The following is a 26,881-nucleotide window of genomic DNA, read 5'->3' as shown; positions in this document are numbered from 1 at the left end:
AGAGTGGCCACCAGGGCAAGCTGGGGAGGGCTAGCCTCACACTAGTTCGAATTAAGTGGCTACACAGCCCTTAATTCGAACTAGCTGATTCAAACTAGGCTTAGTCCTCATGGAATGAGGTTTACCTAGTTCGAATTAAGCGCTCCGCTAGTTCCAATTAAGTTCGAACTAGCGGTTTGCATGTGTAGCGCCTATGAAAGTTAATTCGAACTAACGGCTGTTAGTTCGAATTAACTTTGTAGTGTAGACATACCCTGAGAGGGGAGTTTGGGTGAAGGAGAGGGTTGTGATCTGGGGCAGAGGCTTGGGGTGCAGAGTCCAGGAGGGGAGAGGATTCTGGCCTGAGGGAGGGGCTCTAAGAGGGGGCACAGGGTGTGGGAGGGAGTTGTGACCTGGGTGAAGGGGGTGCAGAGGATTTGGGTGATGCCTTGGGGCAGGGGAATGGGGTGCAGAGTCAGGGAGGGGTTATGGGTGCAGGAGAGGATTCTGGCCTGGGGAAAGGGGGTAGGAGGGGGTGCAGGGTTGGGGAGGGAGTTTGACCCAGGGTAAAGGGGTACAGAGAGTTTGGGTGGTGAGGTCGTTGCGGGGTGGGTGCCAGGGGCAGGCTCTGGCTAGGAGGTGCTTACCTAGGCAGCAGCCCTGCAGGAACCTGAAGGGTGCAGTCACAAGCTGCTCCATGTGGCTCTGCTCCTGTCAGGATGGGGGGGGGGCTTCATTGGCTGCCCCTTGATGCCGGCAAAATATCTCAGCTGCTATTGGTCAGAAACTGGCCAATGGGAGCTGAAAGATTTTGCTGAGTGATGGGACAGAGCACAAAGCCTCCCTCCACATTCCCAGAATACAGCAGCCACATTTAAAGCAGCTGATGCTGCACTGTGCTTAAGGGTTCCAGCGAGGCAGCTGTGGGCTGGATTCGGCCCACTGGCAGCCTCTTGCCCACCCCTGCTATAAACCATAGGCCTAGGCAGGTCCCAAGAACAAGGGCTGGGGCCCAGCCCTGTTGCAGCTTCCAAAAGCAACAATTCTAAGAGCTGTCTGGCTGACCTCAGGGGTTTCCAGGCAAAGCCTGGCCTCTCACAGCCCTCCTTCCCTGGCTTTCCCACTGCAAAGGGCCTTTTCCCCTTGGTAGACATTTGTTACTATTTAGGGTAGTGATCACTGGGCAATCGATCAGGATCTCCTGGTAGATCTTGGAGCCTCTGACAGGTGATCCTGACTGGTTTGGCCAAGGGGTTATCAAGTGCCTACACTTCAGCTGCCCCTCCACCTGCTGCTGCGCACCTCCTGCCCTTTGCCTTGGAGCTGCCCCTCCCCTGGGGAGCCTCCTGCTTGCTGAGCAGAGCACAGAAGGAAGAGGAGGGGCACTGATGTCGGGGTGCCCCCCCTTCCACCCAGTATTCTATCTCTACAGAATGGATGGAGTGGCACAGGGCTTGGGATGGAAGGAGTTTGCTGGCTGCCGTTGGGAGTGGTGCAGGGCCAGGGCAGGGGTGATCCTGCCTTAGCCCCACTGCATGACCACCCAGGAGCCACCTGAGGTAAGCAGTGCCCAGCTGGAGCCTGAATCCCAAACCCCTGCACCAGTCACGAACCCCTCTCCTTAGACCCAAACTCCCTTACAGACCCTGTATCCTGAACCCCCTCCTGCACCCCAACTCCCTGCCCCAGGCTCAGCTCAGAGCCCCTGTTACACTCCAAATCCCTTAGCCTGTGTCCCAACCCTCTGCCCCTGCCTGGTGAAAGGGAGGGAGGATGGAGTGAGCAGAGGCGGGGCCCCAGAGAAGGGGCATGAAGGAGGCGGGGCCAGGGTGTTTGGGTTTGAGGTAGATCTTACATTGCACTTCAATTCAGAAAGTGATCTTGTGGTTATAAAGGTTGGAGACCCCTGGTTTAAGGGAACATGTTTGCTGTGCTGGATGACTTCTGTCTTCCTTACTCCTTAGCTGCTTCATCTTGCACATGTAGCTTCATCACAAAAGCAATCTCTGGTCCATCAATTGAACATACCTTCTCCTATGCCTGAGAGGGAGTCTGATGCTCAGCTACTCGGGGGTGGGAAGGAGGCCTCCTGCCTAGATAAGGAGGCAGCAGAGAGAGAGGGGACTGGTGCGTTCGCTATTCCTTGGCTACAGGAGCTGGACAGTGCTTAATTTGTAACAAGAGAGGTGCAAGGGCACAAGTAATTTTGGGTATGTCTCCACTACAAAGTTAATTCGAACTAACAGCCGTTAGTTCGAATTAACTTTGATAGGCGCTACACACGCGAACCGCTAGTTGGAACTTAATTGGAACTAGCGGAGCGCTTAGTTCGAACTAGGTAAACCTCATTCTACGAGGACTAAGCCTAGTTCGAATTAACTAGTTCGAATTAAGGGCTGTGTAGCCCCTTAATTCGAACTAGTGGGAGGCTAGCCCTCCCCAGCTTTCCCTGGTGGCCACTCTAGGCACCACCAGGGAAACTCTTCTGCCCTCCTCCCAGCCCCGGAGCCCTTAAAGGGGCACGGGCTGGCTACGGTGCCCGTACCAGGTGCAAGTCTGCCAGCACCCAGCCAGCAGACGCTGCACCTGGCACGGCTCGAGCCAGCCACCCGCTGCCACCCAGCCCTCCGCCTCTTCCCGGGACCAGGCTGGCAGCTCCCAGGAGCCGGACCAGGACCACAAGAACTTTTCTTTATGCACCCTCTCCACACCACTCATGCTTTTATAGACCTCTATCATATCCCCCCTCCGTCTCCTCTTTTCTAAGCTGAAAAGTCCCAGTCTCTTTAGCCTCTCTTCATATGGGACCTGTTCCAAACCCCTGATCATTTTAGTTGCCCTCCCCTCTCCCAGCCTCTCTCTTCCCCTCTCCCACCTCCTTTTCCCAGTCTCCCCGAGTTTTGTTCAATAAAGAGAGTTTCTATGTTTGAACACACGTGTCCTTTATTTTGTACATCAGGAAGGGGGGCTAGGGAAGGGTAAGTGGAAGGAGGTGAGGGAGGAATGGGGTACGAGCCCCCGATGGGGAGGACTGGGCTGGGTCTGCGGGCTCCTCGGGGTGGAAGCTCTCCTGAAGCCCCTCGACTGACCCCCCCACCCCCGGATGGCAGCCTGTGGCAAGTGCAGCCGGGCTGATGGCCGAGTGCTGAGTGTGGGCGCTCAGGGCACTCCAAGCCAGGACTGCTTTGCTGTCCCTCATTGAATTAGACAAGTGAGCGGGGAACCCCTGAGAACTGTCTGTCCGGGGTGGGGGTCGGGTCCCTTTAAGCACAGCCCTCAGCTAGCCTGAGACAGCAGCTCCACGCTCTAAGTCCTCCTCTGATGCCCTGCCAGCACTGCTTCCGGCCATCCTTAACCCCGGTTCAGGGTCCACTCAATGTGGACGCGCTAGTTTGAATTAGCAAAACGCTAATTCGAACTAGTTTTTAGGTCTAGATGCGTTAGTTTGAATTAGCTTAGTTCGAATTAACTAATTCAAATTAAGTTAGTTCGAATTAGCGCTGTAGTGTAGACATACCCTCAGTTACTTTCATAACTAATGTGTCAAGCCCAGAGGTGCCAGGGTTATGCACTGCCAAGCCCTAGAGTAGATTAAACACTGCAGCCACCACCAGGAGCAAGTCAGCATAGGATGGTTCTGAGACGCATGGACTTTTCTCCTAGTTCAGGGTTCTGATTCCCACCTGACTTCTCCCCTCCCTCAGGAAGCAATAAATGCACCCTGTAATGACTGGCCCCTCTCAGCTCTTTAAAAATGGTGCTGTGAGGTGCCCTGTTCATTGTGTCTCCCAGGCTAGACTGAGTTTGTTCAGTGGATGTGATTTGTCTATGCGAGTGCTGCAAGTGCCATGGGATGCAAGTGCCATTTGTGAAGGGGTATTCTCACCAGCCAGCCTAGCTCTCCAGGCTGAATTGCGCTAGCACAATGTAAGTACATTGACATTAGAATACATGGCCAGCTGCCAGACTCCAGCTGTCTCTGCTCTGGCCTGGCCTAGGCTGGCTCCACAGGGATAAATGGAGTAAGGAGGACTCAAAACCTATTTTACATCACTGGCATGACTAAATCCAATGGAAGCTGATCTGTGGAATAAGACAGGCCCATTAGTCAGTGTTACTTTCCTGGCCACGCTAAATGAACAAAAGTGTTTTGTCCCCAACCCTTCCCCTAAAATTACCAGACATCTCACTGCAGCAGGTCAGGCTTTGCCTTTTGCTCAGCCCTGAAGCAGGTAAATAAAATAAAGACCCCGAGAGGCTGTGGGGGCCAACAGTGTCACCTAAGGTCTCCCTCTTGTGTTTTATCTGAGGTACGCACAAGAAAAAAAGAGAAGCCTGTTATTCCACAGCCAGCTACATCATCTCAGTTTGCTTTCCCAGAAATCCCCCTTGTGGCTTGAAATTTTCCATTCCTGGTGTCAGCCTGAAGGAGATTGGTTGGGGGGGGGGAGGGGAATTTAAGGCAAGGCCTCAGTCACTTCTGCTTCCAAGGAATATTTTGCTGCTGCTCTGTAGTTCACTTAGACCAGGCCTGGGAAAAAATACAGCCCACGGGCCGCATCCAGCCCACCAAGCCACCGGATCCGGCCCACAGAGGCAGCAGGGAGCCCTAGGCAGGCTCCCCAGCTTGCCCCGCAGCCCTGCGTGCCGTGCAGAAACGCAGCTGCAGGGCTCCATTTCTGTTTTAAAACAGGAGGGGAGTGGGGAAGTTTCAGGAGCTGCCACACCCCCAGCACAATCCCATTGGCCAGTTTCTGGCCAGAAACCGGGCAATGGGAGCTGCTTGTTGGAATAACAGGCAGCCAAGAACAACCACGCCCCCTCTCCTTGGCTCAGTTATTCATGAAGCACATGGCCAGGCAAGTATCAGAGGGGTAGCCGTGTTAGTCTGAATCTGCAAAAGCGGCGAGGAGTCCTGTGGCACCTTATAGACTAAGGGTATGTCTACACTACCACCCTAGTTCGAACTAGGGTGGTTAATGTAGGCAACCGAAGTTGCAAATGAAGCCCGGGATTTGAATTTCCCAGGCTTCATTTGCATCTTGCCGGGCGCCGCCATTTTTAAATGTCTGCTAGTTCGGACTCCGTGCCCGCGGCTACACGCGGCACGAACTAGATAGTTCGGATTAGGCTTCCTATTCCGAACTACCGTTACTCCTCGTGGAACGAGGTGTACCGGTAGTTCGGAATAGGAAACCTAATCCGAACTACCTAGTTCGTGCCGCGTCTAGCCGCGGGCACAGAGTCCGAACTAGCAGACATTTAAAAATGGCGGCGCCCGGCAAGATGCAAATGAAGCCTGGGAAATTCAAATCCCGGGCTTCATTTGCAACTTCGGTTGCCTACATTAACCACCCTAGTTCGAACTAGGGTGGTAGTGTAGACATACCCTAACTGAAGTGTTGGAGCATAAGCTTTCGTGGGCAAAGACCCACTTCGTCAGATGCATGTAGTGGAAATTTCCAGAGGCAGGTATAAATATGCAGGCCAGGATCAGGCTGGAGATGACGAGGTGGATCCAATCAGGGAGGATGAGGCCCACTTCTAGTAGCTGATCTGGAGGTGTGAATTCCAAGAGAGGAGAAGCTGCTTTTGTAGTTAGCAAGCTACAAAACTCAAAGTTAACTACAAAAGCAGCTTCTCCTCTCTTGGAATTCACACCTCCAGATCAGCTACTAGAAGTGGGCCTCATCCTCCCTGATTGGATCCACCTCGTCATCTCCAGCCTGATTCTGGCCTGCAAATTTATACCTGCCTCTGGAAATTTCCACTACATGCATCTGACGAAGTGGGTCTTTGCCCACGAAAGCTTATGCTCCAACACTTCAGTTAGTCTATAAGGTGCCACAGGACTCCTCGCTGCATGGCCAGGCAAGCAGGCTAGTTTGGCAGCTGGCAGGTAAGTCTCTTGGCCACAGCCTGCTTCTGGCACCCCAGCCCTTTCCTGCCCCCCCACTCAACATACCCAAACCCTCTGTCCCCCTCTTACACCCATACCCCCTCCCAGATCTGGCACCCCAATCTCCCGTCCCAGATCACAATCCCCTCCTACCCTAGGTCACATCCCAAACCCCTGCACTCCAGTCCCCTGCCCTAGGTCACAACTGCCTGCTTCACCCAAACTCCCTCCCAGACTCCAGTCTCCCTCCTGCACCCCAGTCCCTTACCCCAAGCTCCCTTATTCACCCAACCTCCGTCCCAGACCCTGCATCTCCTCCATTAATATCATGGAAGATTGCGGCCCTCGACCACTTTCCAAAATCTTGGAGTGGCCCCGTCAAAAATTATTGCCCACCCCTGCCCTTGCAGAACCCATCCTGGGCTCCCAGAGGGTATGTCTACACTACAGCACTAATTCGAACTAACTTAATTCGAATTAGTTAATTCGAACTAAGCTAATTCGAACTAACGCATCTAGACCTAAAAACTAGTTCGAATTAGCATTTTGCTAATTCGAACTAGCATGTCCACATTGAGTGGACCCTGAACCGGGCTTAAGGATGGCCGGAAGCAGTGCCGGCAGGGCATCAGATTAGGACTTAGAGCGTGGAGCTGCTGTCTCAGGCTAGCCGAGGGCTGTGCTTAAAGCGACCCGATCCCCACCCCGGACAGACAGTTCTCAGACAGTTCTCAGGAGTCCTGGCTTGGAGTGCCCTGAGTGCCCACACTCGGCACATCACAGCACTCGGCCATCAGCCCGGCTGCACTTACCGCAGGCTGCCATCCGGGGGGTCAATCGGGGGGCTGCAGGAGAGCTTCCACCCCGAGGAGCCCACAGACCCACCCAGTCCTCCCCATTGGGGGCTCATACCCCATTCCTCCCTCACCCCCTTCCACTTACCCCTCCCTAGCCCCCCTTCCTGATGTACAAAATAAAGGACACGTGTGGTCAAAAATAGAAACTCTCTTTATTGAACAAAACTCGGGGAGACTGGGAAAAGGAGGTGGGAGAGGGGAAGAGGGAGGGTGGGAGAGGGGAGGGCAACTAAAATGATCAGGGGTTTGGAACAGGTCCCATATGAAGAGAGGCTAAAGAGACTGGGACTTCTCAGCTTAGAAAAGAGGAGACTGAGGGGGGATATGATAGAGGTCTATAAAATCATGAGTGGTGTGGAGAGGGTGCATTCAGAAAAGTTCTTCATTAGTTCCCATAATAGAAGGACTAGAGGACACCACATGAAAGGAATGGGTAGCAGGCTTCAAACTAATAACAGAAAGTTCTTCTTCACAAAGGAAATAGTCAACCTGTGGAACTCCTTGCCACAGGAGGCTGTGAAGGCTAGAACTAGAACAGAGTTTAAAGAGAAGTTAGATAAATTCATGGAGGTTGGGTCCATGAAGTGCTATTCGCCAGGGGGTAGGAACGGTGTCCCTGGCCTCTGTTTGTGGAAGGCTGGAGATGGATGGCACGAGACAAATGGCTTGGTCACTGTCTTCGGTCCATCCCCTCCAGGGTCCCTAGTGTTGGCCGCTGTCGGCAGACAGGCTACTGGGCTAGATGGACCTTTGGTCTGACCCAGGACGGCCATTGTAAGCTCAGGGCTCAGGGTCGGGGGTCTCAGTGGACCACCCTGATTTTCATGCAAACCTGCCCCTGGGTGGCCAGGCTGGCAGCTCTCCTGCCCTAGACGGCTCCTTTCCTGTGCCTAGTGCGGAGGTCGTGGATGAGGTCCATGGTGTCCGCACTAGACCAGGTGGGCGCCCCGCCTCTTGCGGACCGGAGCAGGCTCCTGGGAGCCACCAGCCTGGTCCCGGGAAGAGGCGGAGGGCTGGGGGGCATCGGGTGGCTGGCTCGATCCGTGCCAGGTGCAGGGTCTGCTGGGTGGGTGCTGGCAGGCTTGCACCTGGCACGGGCACCGTAGCCAGCCCGTGCCCCTTTAAGGGGTCCGGGGCCGGGAGGGGGGCAGACGAGTTTCCCTGGTGGTGCCCAGAGCAGCCACCAGGGCAAGCTGGGGAGGGCTAGCCTCCCACTAGTTCGAATTAAGGGGCTACACGGCCCTTAATTCGAACTGCTTAATTTGAACTAGGCTTACTCCTCGTAGAATGAGGTTTACCTAGTTCGAACTAAGCGCTCCGCTAGTTCCAATTAAGTTCAAACTAGAGGTTTGTATGTGTAGCGCCTATCAAAGTTAATTCGAACTAACGGCTGTTAGTTGGAATTAACTGTGTAGTGTAGACATACCCAGAGTCTATAGAGGCCTCCCTGCTCCACTCTCTCTGCTCTTTGAAGGTGTAAGCCAGATAGGAAATGTCATCTTCTAGCCAAGGAGAAAGCTGATCAATTTGCAGCGGAGCCCCCCTAAAAGCACCCTGTAGCACCTAAGCCTGGGCAAGACCCCAGCAAAGGGGTCAGTGAGTATCTACTCCAAGTAAACTCCCTACTGCACTTTCCGAATCATAGCACAACATGCAAAAGGCCCAGCACCCCATCAAACACTCACATCTCTGGTGTGGTGTGCAGCATGGTAAGTTAACCCTGTGCACCCTGGATTCTTTTGCCATAAGCACTGCAAGAACAGAGCTTTTGCACTCTGACTTTACTGCTTATGAACTAACCCAGGGTTAACGACCCAGAGCTAGGCAGGACTGTGTCACTGCTAGGGGGTGATGCCAGAACAGAGGAAAGAGCTGCTGCGCCACAACTCCAACAGATGCCTGATACTCACTGGTGTCACAGTTGGCCCCAAAGTATCCATGGCGACAGCGGCACTCACTGGGTCTCACGCACACCTCATTCTCCTTGCAGGTGAAATTCCCCTCACACACAGCTGTGGAGAGAAAGGAAGAGACATTGTCCAGGGGCAGGGTAAGGTAAGGCAAGGCCAGAGCTTAGCACTGCCTGCTAGCGAAGGGAAGGGAGGAAATCCTCCAGCACTCTGGGAAAACAGGCACTAGGCAGCACCATCGCTCTTCTTCCCAACAAGAGAGCTCCCTCAGGAAGTTACTGGCACCCATGCAAGTGCCTGGTGGGTTGGGGTGGGGGGATCCTGGATGCCAGAATACAGTGGCAGAACAGTAATTAGTGCCTCAGTGCTCAGCAGACTGCTGCCTTCTGGCCACCTAATAAGGTACTTCGGATAGAAGATGAAGGACACCGTGGAGGGAGAAAGCAAAAGTCCAGTCTAGTGTGGTTTCGGTCTAACAGAAGGGGGCTGCTCCCTCTTAGCCTCCCCTTGCCACAGAGTCTGACTATGGCTAAACCCCACAGCAAGGACTTGGCTGCCTGCCAGAAGGGGGTGCCATGGCTGTCTGCCATCTGATAGGTGGTCTGCCTGGGGAGTCGGGGGAGAGGTCAAGCTGAGAGGGAGGCCCTGCACTGGCTCTGGGTGAGCGACAGGCCAACAGTGCTGCAAGAGGGCAAGGAAGGAAGTCTCCTGCAAAACCCAGGATGGAACATGGCAGCTACAGGCAGAAAGGGCCAGTCCTGTTACACACTTAGGCTGTGTCTAGACTGCATCCCTTTTCCATAAAAGGGATTGCAATTGCGATGTGTCTAATTTGCATCCCTTTTACGGAAAAGGGATGCAGTCTACACACAGCCTAAATGTCAAAAGCAGCATCAGCCAGCCAACTTCAGGGGTGAGGGGATGCCAGCCTCCAAGGTGGGCAATGATTTTTGATGGGGGGGGGGGGGGACTCCGAGATTTTGGAAAGTGGTCAAGGGCCGCACTCTTCCATGATATTAATGGAGGAGATGCAGGGTCTGGGATGGAGGTTGGGTGCAGAAGGGACCTTGGGTAAAGGATTGGGGTGCAGGAGGGAGACTGGAGTCTGGGAGGGAGTTTGGGTGAAGGAGGCAGTTGTGACCTAGGGCAGGGGACTGGAGTGCAGGGGTTTGGGATGTGACCTAGGGTAGGAGGGGATTGTGATCTGGGACGGGAGATTGGGGTGCCAGATCTGGGAGGGGGTATGGGTGTAAGAGAGCGACAGAGGGGTTGGGTATGTTGAGTGGGGGGGCAGGAAAGGGCTGGGGTGCCAGAAGCAGGCTGTGGCCAAGAGACTTACCTGCCAGCTGCCAAACTAGCCTGCCTGCCTGCCTGCAGAGCTAAGGCATGCAGAGCTTAAAACGTTTCCCAGCCAGCCTGTCTGCCTGCCTGGCCATGTGCTTCAGTGAATAACTGAGCCGAGGACAGGGGGTGTGGTTCTTCTTGGCTGCCTGTTATTCCAACAAGCAGCTCCCATTGGCTGGTTTCTGGCCAGAAACCGGCCAATGGGAATGTGCTGGGGGTGGGGCGGCTCCTGAAACTTCCCCACTCCCCTCCTGTTTTAAACAGAAATGGAGCCCTGCAGCTGCGTTTCTGCACAGTGCGTGGGGCAAGCAGGGTAGCTTGCCTGGGGCTCCCTGCTGCCTCAGCGGGCTGGATTCAGTGGTTTGGCGGGCTGTATTTAGCCCAGGCCTACTCCAAGGCTTGAGAATGCCAGGCAGCCTGTGGCAGACACAGCTAAGACAGCTGGCAGCATGGAGAGAAGGTGACTTGGCCAGCCACCCACCCTCCTGGGGGCATAAGAACATAAGAGCGGCCGTACTGGGTCAGACCAAAGGTCCATCCAGCCCAGTATCCTGTCTGCCGACAGTGGCCAATGCCAGGTGCCCCAGAGGGAGTGAATCGAACAGGTAATGATCAAACAATTTCTCTCCTGCCATCCATCTCCACTCTGACAAACAGAGGCTGGGGACACCATTCCTTACCCATACTGGCTAATAGCCATTAATGGACTCTAACCTCCATGAATTTATCTAGTTCTTTTTTAAACCCTGTTATAGTCCTAGACGTCACAACCTCCTCAGGCAAGGAGTTCCACAGATTGACTATGCGCTGTGTGAAGAAGAACTTCCTTTTATTTGTTTTAAACCTGCTACCCATTAAATTTATTTGGTGGCCCCTAGTTCTTCTATTATGGGAACAAGTAAATAACTTTTCCTTATTCACTTTTTCCACACCACTCATGATTTTATAGACCTCTATCATATCCCCCCTTAGTCTCTTCTTTTCCAAGCTGAAAAGTCCCAGGCTGTGTCTACACTGGCAAGTTATTCCAGAAAATCAGCCGCTTTTCTGGAAAAGCTTGCCAGCTGTCTACACTGGCCGCTTGAATTTCCAGAAAAGCACTGACGATATCATGTAAAATCATCAGTGCTGTTCTGGAAAAGGGCCAGTGTAGACAGCACAGTAGTGTTTTCCGCAAAAAAGCCCCGATCGCAAAAATGACGATTGGGGCTTTTTTGCGGAAAAGCGCGTCTAGATTGGCCACGGACGCATTTCCGGAAAAAGTGCTTTTGCGGAAAAGCGTCCTGCCAATCTAGACGCGCTTTTCCGAAAATGCTTTTAACGGAAAACTTTTCCGTTAAAAGCATTTCCGGAAAATCATGCCAGTCTAGTCGTAGCCCCAGTCTCTTTAATCTCTCCTCATAGGGGACCCGTTCCACCCCCTAATCATTTTAGTTGCCCTTCTCTGAACCTTTTCTAATGCCAGTATATCTTTCTTGAGATGAGACCACATCTGTATGCAGTATTCAAGATGTGGGCGTACCATGGATTTATAGAAGGGCAATAAGATATTCTCTGTCTTATTCTCTATCCCTTTTTAAATGATTCCTAACATCCTGTTTGCTTTTTTGACTGTTGCTGCACACAGCGTGGACGTCTTCAGAGAACTGGCCACGATGACTCCAAGATCTCTTTCCTGATTAGTTGTAGCTAAATTAGCCCCCATCGTATTATATGTATAGTTGGGGTTATTTTTTCCAATGTGCATTACTTTACATTTATCAACATTACACTTCATTTGCCATTTTGTTTCCCAATCACTTAGTTTGGGGAGATATTTCTGAAGTTCTTCACAGTCTGCTTTGGTCTTAACTACCTTGTGCAGTTTAGTATTGTCTGCAAACTTTGCCACCTCACTGTTTACTCCTTTCTCCAGATCATTTATGAATAAGTTGAATAGGATTGGCCCCCCCTCCCTTAGTAGTGTCTGGTTGGGGGGCCCCTCTCACCCTCGGTTTCCTCGCCCTATTCCCCTTTGTAGCAGCCTTGCCCACCCCAGCCCATTAGCCAGCTCTGTTCTCTCCTCCCTCCCTCAGTTTGCTGACCAGCCCCGCCCAGCTTCAGTTTGTTCTACCCACCCCGCCCACATTTGGCTGGTGTTCTGTTTCCCAGCCCTTGCTTGCCCTGCCCCGCCTTGTTCACCCAATACCCCTGCCCCCAGCAGTCCTGTAGCCCCAGCCAGAGTTCCAGTCCCCACCCCGAGCGCTTGTCCCCCCCTTTGTAGTTAGTGCCCCCCCGCACATCACCCCCCCCCCCCAACAGCCCCATAGTCCCCTTTGTACCCCAGTGCAGCCGGAGGAGCTGGCCCCCGCCCTGCACCCACCACCTTGCTTCCTGTCTGCCCTGCCAGCGCCCTCCTCCTCTGCTTCCAGCCTTGCAGGGAGGACAGGTCGCTGGCCTTTTAGGCTCCCTAGTCTATTACCCCTGGTAGAACCCTCCCTCCCAGAAATCAGTCGGTGGGAGGGAGTGGTTGGTTCCCCCTCCCTCCCCAATTGTGTACCCCCTCTCCTCGCGTGTCCCTCCCCTGCAATAGCGCCCTCCTCCTCTGCCATAGCCTCAGCAGGGAGGAGTGGCTGCTAACCTTCCCCTTCCATGGTTGCCCCTTCCTCGAACCCAGTGCCCTCCCCTCTTCCACCCCCTCTCCTTTCACTGACGTCCTCCTCCCCTGCCTGCTGCTTGGCGAGGCGGAGTGGCTAGTCCTCACCCTTCCTCCTTGTCATCTGTGCCTCCTTCCGCCCTCTCCCCATGATGGAGGAGGCCCCTGCCCCTGTTGGCCCTCAAATGACTGATGCGGCTGACCTCCTGGCCCTTGGCCCGAGCCCTGCCGCTGCCACGGCTGATGCCCCCCCTGGTGCGGGTGGGCCTTCTACCTCAGCCGGTAAGAAGGGCCGGGGAGGGAAAAAGGGTAAAGGCCAGGCCCAGAAAGCTCCGCCTCCTGTGGCCGTGGCCGTCCCGCCCACTGCGGCCCAAACAGCCACCGCAACCCCTTCTCCCCCTGTTGTTCCCTCCACCGGCTCTGGGGGCGATCCACCCACAGTCCCCAGAGCGTACGCCCAGGTGGCCGCTGCCCCCCCCCCCCCCACGTGCCGGGTCATCTGCCCCGACTGCCGCCTCCAGCTCCATCCCTGGCGGCCGCGGCCCCTTTCCCGCCATGACCAGGAGACACGGCGTCCGCTGCTTCCTGGTCGCCGCCTCGCCCCACATGGAAACCCACGTGCGGGCGATGGCGAGGGTGGTGGGGGCCTCGGCCGTGGTGGCGGCCTCCAAAATGTATGGCAAGGCGGTGTTCTTCCTTGCCTCAGAGGCCGCCGCCCAGGAGGCGGTGGAGAGGGGCCTGGCGGTGGGGGGCGTGCACGTGCCCCTCGAACCGCTGGAGGACCTGGGCGTACGGGTGGTGCTCACCTCCGTCCCACCCTTCCTCCCCAATGCCGCCCTGCTGCCTTTCCTCTCCACCCTGGGGCAGCCTATCTCGACCATCAGCCCTCTCCCGTTGGGCTGTAAGGACCCCGCCCTCCGCCACGTCCTGTCCTTCCACCGGCAGGTTCAGCTGCAGCTGCTGCCGGCGGCACGTGGCGGGGAGGCGCTCGAGGGGTCCTTCATGGTGCCCTACCAGGGGGCCCTTTATCGAGTCCACTACTCCTCGGGGGAGACCCGGTGCTTCCTCTGCCGGGCGATGGGGCACGTCCAGAGGGACTGTCCCTTGGCCCGGTCGGAGGAGGCGTCCGGGCCCCCCGGGGCCTGTGAGGGCGCCAGCCCCACCACCGCCAGCCCCCCTGGTAGTCCGGGCTCCGTGGCCACCCCTCTTCCAACCGACGGCCCTGCTCGGGAGACGGAGGCGCCCCCTCCGGCATGCCCGAGCGGGCAGGCGGGCCCCACCTCCATTCGATCAGTCACTGCGGGGCCCGAGGAGGAGAGGGTGGCGCGGTTGCTGCCGGGCGAGGGAGAGGGCCCCCCCCAGGTGGAGCTACCCCCCCTTTCCAACCCTTACCGCAACGCCCTCCCCTCTCCCCCCTCCGGGCTCCCTCTCCCCCCTCCGATGGGGAAGGTGGGAAGGCCCCCCGAAAGATCCCGAGGGCGGCCAGCGCTGTTGAGACCGCCCCCAGCGAGCGTCAGCAGGAGGCGCCGGCCGAGGAAGCCGTGGCAGCGAGGGGGGATGACGATGCCCCCCCTGCGGAGCTTCTCCACGAGGAGGCCTCGGGTGGAGCCCCCCCGACCCCGGCTCCAACTGAGCCCCCCTCCGTCCCCGCTGAGGTAATTGTTGCCTCGGCGGCCGGAGGGGAAGGCTCCGGGGCCGAGGGGATGGAGCTTAGCTCCATCTTTGAGGAGATCGAGGCCCTGGGTCTGACCCCGCTCACCCAGGGGGAGGACGACCCTCCGCTAGTTGGCCTCGGTCTGGGCTGCGACTCTGTGGCGCCGCCCCCTCCTCTCCCTAACCCTGTGTCCCAGGTGGCTGACCCCGTCCTCACACTCGGGGCGCCCCTGATACTGCCCACTGGCCCAGCCGACTCGACCGCCAGAGGTGATGCCGCCGAGCCCTAAGGGGCGATGGCTGGTGCCGAGCGGCCAGGTCCCGGGGCTGGGGGTGCCCCCTCTCCAGCAACCGAGGCGGGGCGGTCATCCCCCCTTCCCGTTGGGGGCCCCACACAAGACACCACTCCGGCCGAGGCACCAACACCTGTCTTTCCACCTGAGCCTGGCGTCGGCGCGGGCACCCCCCTTCCTGTTCTCAATTCCCAGGTCCCCATTCGGGAGGCGCCGCAGCCCGGTGGGATTGCCACGGGGGACGCCCCTCCAGACCCCGTCCAGGATCCTGATCCCTTCCCACATCCCGATCCTCCCCCTACTCCCGCTTCCGCCCTCTACGAACCTATCTCCAGCCCCGAGCCCTCCGCTGCTCCCGATCCCTTTCCTATCCCTGCCTCCCCAACCCCAACCCACCGTCCGGCCTAGAGCCCATCCTTCCCCCCACCCCCACCGTGGAGAAAACCCCTCCGCTGCCGTCCCCCCGTCCTCCTCCCATCCCGGTCCCCGTTGTGTTACCTGACCAGTCCCCACTCCCCCCCCAAATGTCTGCCAGTGCCACCCCCGCGAGGGCCGTCTCCTTCCCATTAGCTGTGGGCGGCTCTTGGGGGGTTGTTTTTGTATCCCCGGTCCCCAACCCGTTAGGGGCTGCCTTGTTCCCTCCGCCGCCCCCTCCCCCGCCAGGGTTGGGAACGGGCAGCGTGGCACCATCTGTGTCGGCACCGCGTCGGGGATCGGATCCCTGTTTGCCCGTCTCCGTGGCCCGTAAGCTCCATCCGGGGGCCCAGACGGAGGAGAACCCTGGTTCCCCCTTGGCGCTGAGGAGCGAGCTGCGCAGGTTTGGAGACGCTCTCCTGACCTTCGGGTCTGGGAGCGGTCTGCTGCGGGGCCTGCGTGAGGCCGCCGATTCACCTGCCCGCGAGGATCCACCCCAGCCCTCTCAATGCAGTACACCACCATCGCGACGCTGAACGCCCGGGGCTGTAGGGCGGGTCTCCGCAGGAGCCGGGTGCTCTCCTTCCTTCAGGAGGGGGGTACTCGGTGGTTTTCCTGCAGGAGACCCACACGACTCCAGCCGCCGAGGCTGGCTGGCGGCTGGAGTGGGGGGACGGGGTGCATTTTAGCCACCTCGGCATTTGCTCGGCCGGGGTGGCCACCCTGTTCTCCCCTGCCCTACGGCCCGAGGTGCTGGGGACCGCCGAGGTTGTCCTGGGCCGCCTGCTGCACGTCCGGGCCCGCGTGGAGGGGCGGACGTTGAATCTGGTCAACGTCTACGCCCCGAACGCAGGCCCGGACCAGGTCACCTTTTATCGGCAGGTGACCACCTTCCTCGGCACTCTGGATCCTCGCGAGGGCCTGGTCCTGGGCAGGGATTTCAACACCACCCTCGATGACCGGGACCGTGTAGGACTCACAAACTGCCAGGCCGCGGCAGACGTCCTCAGGGAGATCGTGGAACATCACTCCCTGGTGGACGTCTGGCGAGACCACCACCCGGATGACAGTACCACCTTTACTTACGTCCGGGTGGGGAAAACACGGTCGAGCCACTCCCGGTTGGATCGCATTTACCTGTCTCGATTCCATCTGGCACGAGCCCACTCCTCCAGCGTCCGGCCGGCCCCGTTCACGGACCACCATTTGGTGGCCGTGAAAGCCTCTCTGACAGCGGAGAGGCTGGGGCCGGCCTATTGGCACTTTAACAATAGCCTGCTGGAGGACGTGGGCTTCGTGGCGTCCTTCCGGGAGTTCTGGCAGGCCTGGCGAGGGCAGCGGCCCGCCTTTCCCTCGGCGCGGCAATGGTGGGACGTGGGGAAGGTGCGCGCCCGGCTCTTCTTACCAAAAGTTTTTCCGTTAAAAGCATTTGCGGAAAAGAGCGTCTAGATTGGCACGGACGCTTTTCTGCAAAAGCACTTTTTGTGGAAAAGCATCCGTGCCAATCTAGACACGGTTTTGTGCAAGAAAGCCCCGATCGCCATTTTCGCCATCGGGGCTTTTTTGTGCAAAACAGTTTTTAGCGTCTACACTGGCCCTCTTGCGCAAAAACATTTCCGGAAAAGGGCTTTTGCCCGAATGGGTACGTCAGAGCATTTGCGCAAGAAGCACTGATTTCGGACAGTAGAACGTCAGTGCTTTTGCACAAAATCAAGCGGCCAGTGTATACACCTGGCAAGTTTTTGCGCAAAAGCAGCCACTTTTGCGGAAAAACTTGCCAGTCTAGACGCAGCCAATGTGTTTACCCTGCCTCTCTCTTTAAAATATTCGAGGCGGCTTACAACATTCTTAAAAACACGATAAATATGTATAAAATATAGGATCCCAAGGGGGCGGGGGGAAGAGACATAAAACCTGCTAAAACACCTCAAGAGGCGGGAGGGACACACACACACACACACACCCCTAAACACCAATACAAGCATAGGTAAAAAGGGTGGCTTTGGCCTGGCGTCGAAACAGTGCCAATGTCGGTGCCAGGTGAATGTCCCAGGGGAGAGAATTCCACAGCCTAGGGGCAAAGGTTGAGACGGTCCTGCTCTACATAGATGTCAACCGTATCTCCATAAGTGAAGGAACACGGAGCAGAGCCTCCCCAGCCGACCTCAATCTCTGGGCAGGTTTGTATAGGAGGAGTCAGTCCTTCAGATACCCCGGTCCCAACCCATTTACCCCAGTCCCAACCCATTTAGGGCTTTATAGGTCATAACCAAGACTTTGAATTGTGCCCGGAAACATACCAGAAGCCAGTGCAGCTGCCGAAGCACCGGCATAATGTGCTCCGTATAACGAGTGTTAGTTAAAACTCGAGCAGCCGCATTCTGGGCCAGTTGAAGCTTCTGAAGACTCTTCAAAGGCAGCCCCACATAGAGCGCATTGCAATAATCCAATCAGGCTATGACAAGAGCATCAATCACTGCAGCCAAGTCATTCTTATTCAGGAAGGGTCAGAGCTGGCGGATCAGCTGAAGCTGCCCAGAGGCACTCCTGGCCACCGAGGAAATCTGATTTTCAAATGTTAAAAAAGGGTCCAGGAGGACTCCCAAGCTGCGCACCTGTTCTTTCAGGGGGAGAGTGACCCCGTCTAGAACAGGTAACACACCACATTCCTGGACAGGTGGTTTCCTGATCCACAGGACCTTGGTCGTATCTGGATTCAGCTTCAGCCTATTCAACCTCATCCAGTTCATCACCGCCTCCAGACACTGGTCTAGATTGATTGCTGCCATACTTGGATCCAATGTCACAGGGAAATAGAGTTGGGTGTCATCTGCATATTGATGAGATCCTCTAGATCTCCTTACGACCACTCCCAGCGGTTTCATATATATTAAACAAACAGCATAGGGGACAAGATGGAACCTTGCGGGACCCTGTAGCAGAATCGCCACAGGGTCAAGCAGCAACCCCCAAACTCCACCTTCTGAAAGTGTCCTGACAGGTAGGACTGGAACCACTGCAAGACAGTGCCTCCAACACCCAGTTCCACTAGGTGCTCCAGAAGGATATCATGATCGGTGGTATCGAAAGCCACCAAGAGGTCCAAGAGAATCAACAGGGATGCACTCCCCCTGTCTGTCTCCCAGCATAGGTCGTCTACCAGGGCAACCAAGGCAGTTTCTGTTCCAAAACCAGGCCTGAAGCCAGGCTGAAATGGATCTAGATAAATGGATCTGTTTCTTCCAAGAAAGCTTGGAGTTGCAACGCCACTGCCCACTCAAGTACCTTGCCCAAGAAAGGAATATTAACGACTGGGCAATAGTTATTCACATCACATGGGTCCAGGGAAGGCTTTTTAAGGAACGGTTCCTGCCTCTTTCAACATGGCGGGAACCGACCCATATCTAAAAGACGCATTAATAATCCACTGGACCCAACCAGTCATCCCTTCTCGCTTCGATTTAATAAGCCACGAAGGGCAGGGGTCAAGCGAGCACGTGGTTGGTCGCACTCCTCCAAGCACCTTGTCCACATCCTTGGTCTGCAATAGCTGAAACTGTTCCAAAGAAAAATGACTGAGCAGTGCGCTCAACACATTCTGTGCCCCACTTACATAGCAGCCAGAGTCCAGATCAGACCGAATGCGAGCGATCTTATCTGTAAAGTGCTTCGTGAATAGATCACAGCAGGGAGACAAGAACTCCTCCATTTTATCACGAGGGCCAGGCTGTAAGAGACCCCGCACCACTTGAAACAATTCCGCCAGACGGCACTGTGCAGACGTGATGCAGGCGGAGAAGTACCTCTTCGCTGTCAGCACTGCCACAGAATAGGCTTGTGATTCGGCTCTAACCCACAGTGAATTGGACTTGGCTCAAGTTCTCCTCCAGTGGCATTCTAACCGTCACACAGCCCATTTCGCCGCCTGCAACTCCCCAGAAAACCAGGGAGAGAACTTGGTTTGACTAGCCCGAAAAGGGTGCTTAGGAGCAATCATGTCCACTGCCTGGGCTACCTCAAGTTCCATATATCGACCAGGGCATCAACAGGACTACGAGCTATAATGGCCGAAGAAGCCCTCAGAGATCTCAGGAAACCTTCTGGATCCATCAGCCTCCGAGGGCAGACCATTTTAATCGCCACCCCCCCACCTTTGCAGAGGGGGAGATCGGAAAATAGTCTAAACTTGATCAGGTAGTGATTGGTCCATGACAAAGGGAGTGTAACCACATCCCTTATCCTGAAATCTCTATCACCCTTAGTCCAAAAGACTAGATCAAGCATACGACCTGCCACATGTGTGGGGGCAGTTATTTCTTGGGATAGTCCTAAGGTCATCATGGTGGCCGTAAATTCTCAAGCTGGACCAGACAGGACAGCCTCGGCATAAATATTAAAGTCCCCCAAAGCCAAAAGCCTTGGGGTCCTCTCAATGCCACATCTGAGACCACCTTGCCACCTCGAGCAGAGCATCTGTCGTGCAGCGAGGTGGGTGGTACACAAGCAGAACACCCAAACTTATCCCAGCCACCCAACAAAAGGTACAGACACTCAAATCTAGTGTTTTGTTGGACCAGGGCCCTGGCCAGTGACATGGTATCCCGATAGACAATCGCCACCCCCCTTCCCCGACCATCAAGTCAAGGCTGGAGACTCCACTCCCAGCCAGGTCTCTGGGGGTATGTCTACACTACAGCGCTAATTCGAACTAAGTTCGAATTAGTTAATTCGAACTAAGCTAATTCGAACTAACACGTCTAGACCTAAAAACTAGTTCGAATTAGCATTTTGCTAATTCGAACTAGCGTGTCCACACTGATTGGACGCAGGGGCACATTTAAGGGCAGCTGAAACCGGTTCTGGCAGGGCATCAGGTCAGTAGTTGCTTTGTGTGGCTGCTGTCTGAGGCTATCTGAGGCTCGTGCTTAAAGGGACCCCCCTGGACAGCCGGTTCTCAGCTTTTCCTGCTTGCTTGCCAACCTCGCCGAGGGACAGCAAAGCGTTTTTCTCTGTGCCCGTCTGTGTCGGTGCTTCCCTTCAGGGACGCCGCCGCAGGTGGCAACATGGAGCCAGAGCTCGCCCTGCACCTTCTGGTGCACTTTCTGGACTTGCTGCTGCAAGCCTGCCACCAATGGCTCGAGGCTGCCTGGCACCTCCTGGTGCACGTTAGCCCCCTGCCTCTTCGCCTGGCCGCCCTGGGGGCCGTGGAGGAGATGCAGCGGCGCCTGGACGCTGGCGTGCCCCGCCGCATCTGGCGTCTGGACACCAGCAGCGACTGGTGGAACCACATCGTCCTGGAGCGCTTGGAAGACCGACAGTGGACCCAGAATTTCAGGATGAGGAGGGACACCTTCCTGGAGCTCTGCGAGTGGCTCGCCCCTGCCCTGCGCAGAAGGGACACTGCAGGCCGTGTGTGACCACCGGGGAAAGTTCACGGACATTAATGTGGGCTGGTCCGGCAAGGCACATGACGCACGGGTGTACCGCAACTCCTCCGTGTACCAGAGGCTGCAGGACGGGACCACTGCCACATCAGGGTCGGGGACGTGGACATGCCCGTCTGCCTGGTGGGGGATGCCGCCTACCCACTGCAGCCGTGGCTGATGAAGCCCTACACGGGGCACCTCAATCCCTCCCACCAGGCCTTCAATGCCAGGCTCACCAGGGCCCGCATCGTGGTGGAGGGGGCCTTCGGGCGACTGAAAGCCCGCTTTCGATGCCTCCTCACCCGTCTGGACCTGGCCGAGCACAACATCCCTCCCGTGGTGGCGGCATGTTGTGTGCTCCACAATTTGTGTGAGAGAAAGGGGGAGGCTTTCCTGCCAGCCTGGATGGCTGAGGCTGACCGCATGGCTGGCCATTACGGTCAGCCCTGCACCGCCGCTGTCCGGGAAGCCCAGCGGGGGGCCGTCCGGATCCGGGAAGCCCTGCGGGAGAGCTTCCTGGTGGAGGAGGAGGAGGACTGAACTCTCCCTGCATGCCCCACTGGGGCCTTCTTCCACCCTCCCCCCCTTCCCCTTCCTAACCCCCCTTCCTAATGTCAAATAAAGACACCTGTTTTGGCAAACAACCTCTCGTTTTATTTAACATAAATGGGGTGGGGGGACGGAGGAGTGAGGGTGGGAGAGGGGAGGGGGAAACCTGGGAGGAGGGAGCTGGAAGGGGAGGGAAGGGAGGAAGGGAATGGAAAGCTCAGGGGTGGGGGTCCGGCTGCCTCTCCCGTCTTGCAGCACTGCGGGTGCGGGGGCCTTGGGGGGGAATGGGTGTGGAGGTTGGGGCAGGAGGGACAGGGGCTGCGGAGGAAGGGGGAGCAGGAGCAGGAGCAGGCGGGAACCGGTCGAGGAGGCTCTGGAGGTGGCCTCTGAGGGCACGGCACTGCTCCTCCAGCGCCTCCAAGCTCCGCTGGCGCAGCCGAAGGTCCTCCTGGACCCAGTGGTCCTGGGTGCAGAGCTGGTGATCCAGGAAGCGGAGGTGCCGCCGCTGGTACTCCTCCTGGTTCCTGGCTCTCCTGCTGGCCCGGGCGCGGGCAGCTGCTGCAGGCGGGGTGGTGCGCCCTGCAGGCCCAGGTGCTGCAGCTGTGGTAAAACAAGAGCAGCGGTCAATTATCCCTGGGGCCCAGGTGGGTGAAACCCAGCCCCCCTCTGCAAGGCCAGGGCCCCTGCATGACACCCAGCTGCTGCCCCATGGTGGGCAAGGCCCAGGCGCACGGTCCCTGGGTTCCCTCTCCCCCCAGCCCCCCGTACACATAAGGGGAGCATGATGGTACTCACATGTGGAGGCCTCCCCGGCCTCGGACGACACAGGCGAGCGGCTCAGTGGGGTGCCTCGGGGGTCCTGGGTCCTGGGCAGGCTGCCGCCAAGCTCCTTGCTCTCGGTGTCCTCCTCCTCCTCCTCGGTGTCAGGGAGTGGTCCCTCTGCCCCAGGGTCAATCACCTCCCGGGGGGCAGGGATGGCATGAGCCCCCAGGATGCGGTCCAGAGCCAGAAAGTGGGGGAAGGCCTCTGGGTCGGCCCCTGGCAGGCAGGCCCGGGAGTAGGACTGCCGCAGGTCCTTAATCTTGCAGCGGACCTGCTCCCTGCTGCAGTGGTGGCCTCTGGCGGCCAGGCTGGCAGCCATGCGGCCGTAGACTGCCGCGTTCCTGTGGCTAGTGCGGAGATCGTGGACATTGGAGGCTTCCCCCCAAATCTGGATGAGGTCCACAATCTCCGCACTAGACCAAGCGGGCGCCCGCCTCTTGCGTCCCTGGGCAGGCTCCTGGGAGCCTCCAGGCTGGTCCCGGGAAGAGGGGGAGGGCTGGGGGGCATCGGGTGGCTGGCTCATGGGGTGTCAGGTGCAGGGTCTGCTGGCAGGGTGCTGGCAGCCTTGCAACTGGCACAAACACTGTAGCCAGCCCGTGGCCCTTTAAGGGCTCCGGGGCCGGGAGGGGGGCAGTAGAGTTTGCCTGGTGTTGGCCAGAGTGGCCAGCAGGGCAAGCTGGGGAGGGCTAGCCTCCCACTAGTTCGAACTAAAGGGCTACACAGCCCTTAGTTCGAACTAGTAAGTTCGAACTAGGCTTAGTCCTCGTGGAATGAGGTTTACCTAGTTCGAACTAAGCGCTCCGCTAGTTCGAATTAAGTTCGAACTAGCAGAGCGCTAGTGTAGCGCCTATCAAAGTTAATTCGAACTAACATCCGTTAGTTCGAATTAACTTTGTAGTGTAGACATACCCTCTGATACTGGCCAGGTGTGACGGGGTGGAGCAACCCCGCCACTTGAGCGAGGCAGACGGGGCCGCCGCGGAGCCGGCAATCAGCGCGGCAGGCCCGAGCGGGGGCGGAGGGACACGTCATCACGCGGCGCCGGGGCGCGCCGGTGATGACGTCGGGAGAGCAACGCCAGGGACGGCAAGGGGAGGGGGGATAAAAGGAGCCGGGGAGGCCAGGGGAAGGGGGGCGGAACCGGCGGAACCGGCGGTGCCAGCGGACCCGACTGGGCAGGAGCCAGCGGCGGCGGGGCAGGAGCCAGCGGCGGCGGAGCAGGAGCCGGCGGCGACTGGGCAGGAGCCAGCGGCGGCGGAGCAGGAGCCAGCGGCAGCGGGGGTGAGACCTGCGGCAGCCAAGCCAGCCGGAGGAGGGGCCCGAGCGAGGGAGGAACGAGCCACGGGAGCCAGGCAAGGAGGCAGCCAAGGCAGCGGGGAGCCCGCAGAGACAGGCGGGTACCCAAAGCAGTGAGGGTCGGCGGAGTGGAGCAAGACCCAGGGCGGGCTGTGTAACCCGAGAGCAGGGGCGTTTTGGGGGTACCGGCCCCCCCTGCTACCACTGAGAGGGCACCTCTCAGTGTCAGGGCCCTGGGTCGGGGTCCGGAGAGAGGGCGGGCCCGGACCCCCCACTCCGCCCGGTGACCCCGAGTCAAGTGGTATCCTGAGCGCGGCCTGGGGGGCTACAGGAGAGGGCGGCCTCGTGACACGTGGTGGAGAATGTGGGCAATGGCGGCCCTGTAACGGAGGGCACAGGAGGAGAGGGGCCTCGTTTTTCTTTCGGTTTTGGTCCCTTCCCCCTCTTCCATTTCCATTGCCACCCCGAATAGGTTGAGGCACCATGGATGGGGACAAAATCGTGGAGTGGCTGGTGGATAGCCAGCGTCAATTACAGAGGCAACAGACAGAGGCATTGCGGCAACTGACAGCCGAATTTAGGGAGCAGCAGAAACAGCTAGTTCGGGAGCTGAGGGATGGGACAAGGCCGGCGGGACCCACCGACGAGGGGGAGGAGGACATGACGGGCCCAGTACGACTACCCATCAGGCTCGCCAAATTGGGGGAGGAGGACGATACCGAAGCGTTTCTAGTGACGTTCGAGCGGGTGGCCATAGCAGCCCGTTGGCCCCAGGAGCACTGGGCTACGATACTCGCCCCCTACCTGTCCGGCCCGGCGCAGCTCGCCTACCGAAGCTTATCGGACCGCGACGCGTTGTGCTATTACAAGGTCAAGGAGGCGATCCTCGACCAGATGGGCATTTCCCCAGAGACGTACAGGCAGCGGTTTCGAGCAGCAAAGTACGGAGCGGGGGAGCGCCCCCGAGCGGTCACCCAGCGGATCCGGGAAGCCGGGCTGCGGTGGCTGGAGCCATCTAATAAGACAGCAGCCCAGGTGGCGGACCTGGTGGTACTTGAGCAGTACTTGCAGGTGCTCCCCGCGGAGGGCCAGCAATGGGTACGCCGACACCTGCCCGGGACTATGGAAGAAGCCGTGACGCTCATGGAGCACTTCATGGCGGCCGAGGCACCAGTAGGACACGGCAAGATAGGGTCCGTGACCAACCCGGCGGGTCGGGGAGACCCCAGCCCCAGAGGGAAGGAAGGGCGGGGCAACACAGGGCCCAGGGCCAGAAGCCCCCCAACCCGAGGGCCGGAACGGCGATTAGCCCCAGTGTGGCGCGGGGCCGAGCACCGCGAGAGAGTGGAAACACGGACCGGGGCCGAAAGGGGCACGGAAGAAGCACCGGGCCCCCAAGTAAAACCGACGTGCTTCCAGTGCGGCCAGGAGGGCCACTTCCGCCGGGAATGCCCCATGATGGACTGCACGTTCGGACAGCCCAAACCCCAGAGAGGGCCGCGATCGGAGGTAAGCCGGGCCCGTATAACAGGGCAGGTACGCCTAAATGGGGAGGCAGTGGAGGCCGTACTGGACTCGGGGTGCGGGCAGACGCTAGTGCGGCGAGACGCGCTAGGGAAAGGGGTGCGCACCCGAACCCCGGTGTGGATTAAATGCGTGCATGGGGACACTAGGTCGTACCCCACGACCTGGGTGAAGATACACGACGGGCAGCAGGGCGGGGATCTGCGAGTAGCAATAACACCCCGGCTACCCTGCCCCGTGTTACTGGGCAGAGACTGGCCCGGACTGCGGCGGCTCCTGGGGGAATGGGACCCCCGCGACCAGGGAGGCACGCACGAGGCATGGGCCACCCAGGAGGAGGACGCAGGGCCGCTGCCCCCGCAGGAACCGGGGAGGGGAGAGTCATTGGCAGCCCTAGAGATCGATAAGGGCGATTTTCTAGTCCTGCAGCGGGAAGACCCGACGCTACAGCACGCATGGGAGAACGCACTGAGCACCCCGGGGGAGGGCGAAGAGGCCGAGCAGAGGCCCGGGCAAGGCCCATATTTCAAGATCCAGGGGGATCGGCTGTATCGGGTCCCGGGGCTAGGAGATGGGGCAACCCAATTGGTCGTGCCGAAGGCGTATCGGTGGCGGGTGATGGAGATGGCCCATAACAACCATTGGGCAGGGCACCTGGGGACCGAGAAAACGCAGCAACGGGTGCTCCAGAGGTTTTATTGGCCAGGGGTGTACCAGAACATTAAGGATTTCTGCCGGTCGTGCCCGCAATGCCAACGGACCTCTGGGGCCCGGGTACCCCGAGCCGCCCTAGTGCCCATGCCGCTGGTATCGGAACCCTTCGAGCGAATAGGCATGGACCTGATAGGACCCCTGGAGCGCACCCGGAGGGGGCATCAGTACATTTTGGTTGTAGTTGATTACGCGACGCGCTATCCGGAGGCCGTGCCCCTACGCAAGACCACTGCAGCCGCGATAGCCGACGAGCTCGTAAAGATGTTCGCCCGTGTTGGACTCCCAAAGGAGATTTTGACCGACCAGGGCACGAACCTGGTGTCGCGGCTGATGAAGGAGCTATGCAACTGGCTGCAGGTGAAGAAGATCCGCACCGCGGCCTACCACCCCCAGACGGACGGCCTCGTCGAGCGATTTAATCAAACTTTGAAGGCGATGCTATGGCGGTTGGTGGAGGATGATCCACACGATTGGGACAAGCTGCTACCGCCCCTGCTCTTCGCGGTACGGGAGGTACCACAGTCATCGGTGGGGTTCTCGCCGTTTGAACTATTGTACGGCCGGCGACCGCGGGGTATACTAGACTTAGTGCGGGAAGGGTGGGAGGAGCAGACGTCCTCCGCACTGGGGGCCGTCCAATACGTAATTAAGCTACGGGACCGTATGAGGACCATAGGGAGGTGGGCACGGGAAAACCTGGAGAAAGCTCAAGAAACCCAAGCCCGCCACTACGATAGGGGGACACGGCCGAGGACCCTCAGTCCGGGCGACCCGGTCTTGGTGCTGCTGCCAACAGGGGAGTCCAAGCTGTTAGCCAAGTGGCAAGGGCCGTACCGGGTCATTAAAAAGATCGGAGAGGTAGACTATGAAGTCCAAGTGGGGGGTAGGCACCGTCAAAGCCAGGTGTACCACATCAACCTATTAAAACGGTGGGTACCACGGGAAGAGCCCCTAGCAGAGGCCTTGAGTACAGAGATCGAGTTTGGGCCCTGGGGCGAGGAAGAGGTCACCTGGGCAGCTAGCCCTGTGGGGAAAGAGCTAAATCAGGTTCAGCAGGGCCAACTCCGGGCAGTGTTGCAACGGGCAGCGGCCAGCCTAACGAGCCGACCTGGGAGAACGACCCTAGTACAACACGAAATCACCACGGAGCCGGGAAAAAAGGTTCGAGACCCAGTGCGCCCCATCCCCCGGAAGTTGTGGGACACAGTCCAAAGGGAACTGCAGGACATGACACGGTGGGGAGTAGTGGAGAAATCGCGGAGTGAGTGGCGGAGCCCCATCGTGCTAGTGCCAAAAAAGGACGGAGCGACACGTTTCTGCATTGACTTCCGTAAGCTGAACGCCGTGTCTAAGTTTGACGCGTACCCCATGCCCAGAGTAGACGAGCTGCTGGAACGGTTGGGGCAGGCAGAGTATTTGTCGACAATCGACCTCACAAAGGGGTATTGGCAAATACCCTTAGCACCGGCAGCCCGAGAGAAGACAGCGTTCGCTACCCCGTTTGGGCTTTTCCAATTCGTCACCATGCCATTCGGGCTGCACGGCGCGGCAGCTACATTCCAGCGG

General features: G+C 58.0%; 1 protein-coding gene across 1 annotated transcript in view; it reads right to left on the bottom strand.

Moving 5' to 3' along the window:
* LOC102454332 (scavenger receptor class F member 2-like) overlaps positions 1 to 26,881 on the bottom strand; it is a 264,639-nt gene that overhangs the window by 167,608 nt on the left and 70,150 nt on the right. Inside the window, exon 3 of the mRNA XM_075914780.2 lies at positions 8,646 to 8,747. Coding sequence (XP_075770895.2) covers positions 8,646 to 8,747 — 102 coding nt within the window. The remainder of the gene's footprint in view (positions 1 to 8,645; positions 8,748 to 26,881) is intronic.

Source organism: Pelodiscus sinensis, chromosome W (genome assembly GCF_052426305.1).
Source record: "Pelodiscus sinensis isolate ZL-2025 chromosome W, ASM5242630v1, whole genome shotgun sequence".
Taxonomy (NCBI): domain Eukaryota; kingdom Metazoa; phylum Chordata; order Testudines; family Trionychidae; genus Pelodiscus; species Pelodiscus sinensis.
The sequence above is the reverse complement of the archived record's forward strand: the minus strand, read 5'-3'. Positions and strand labels throughout refer to the sequence as shown.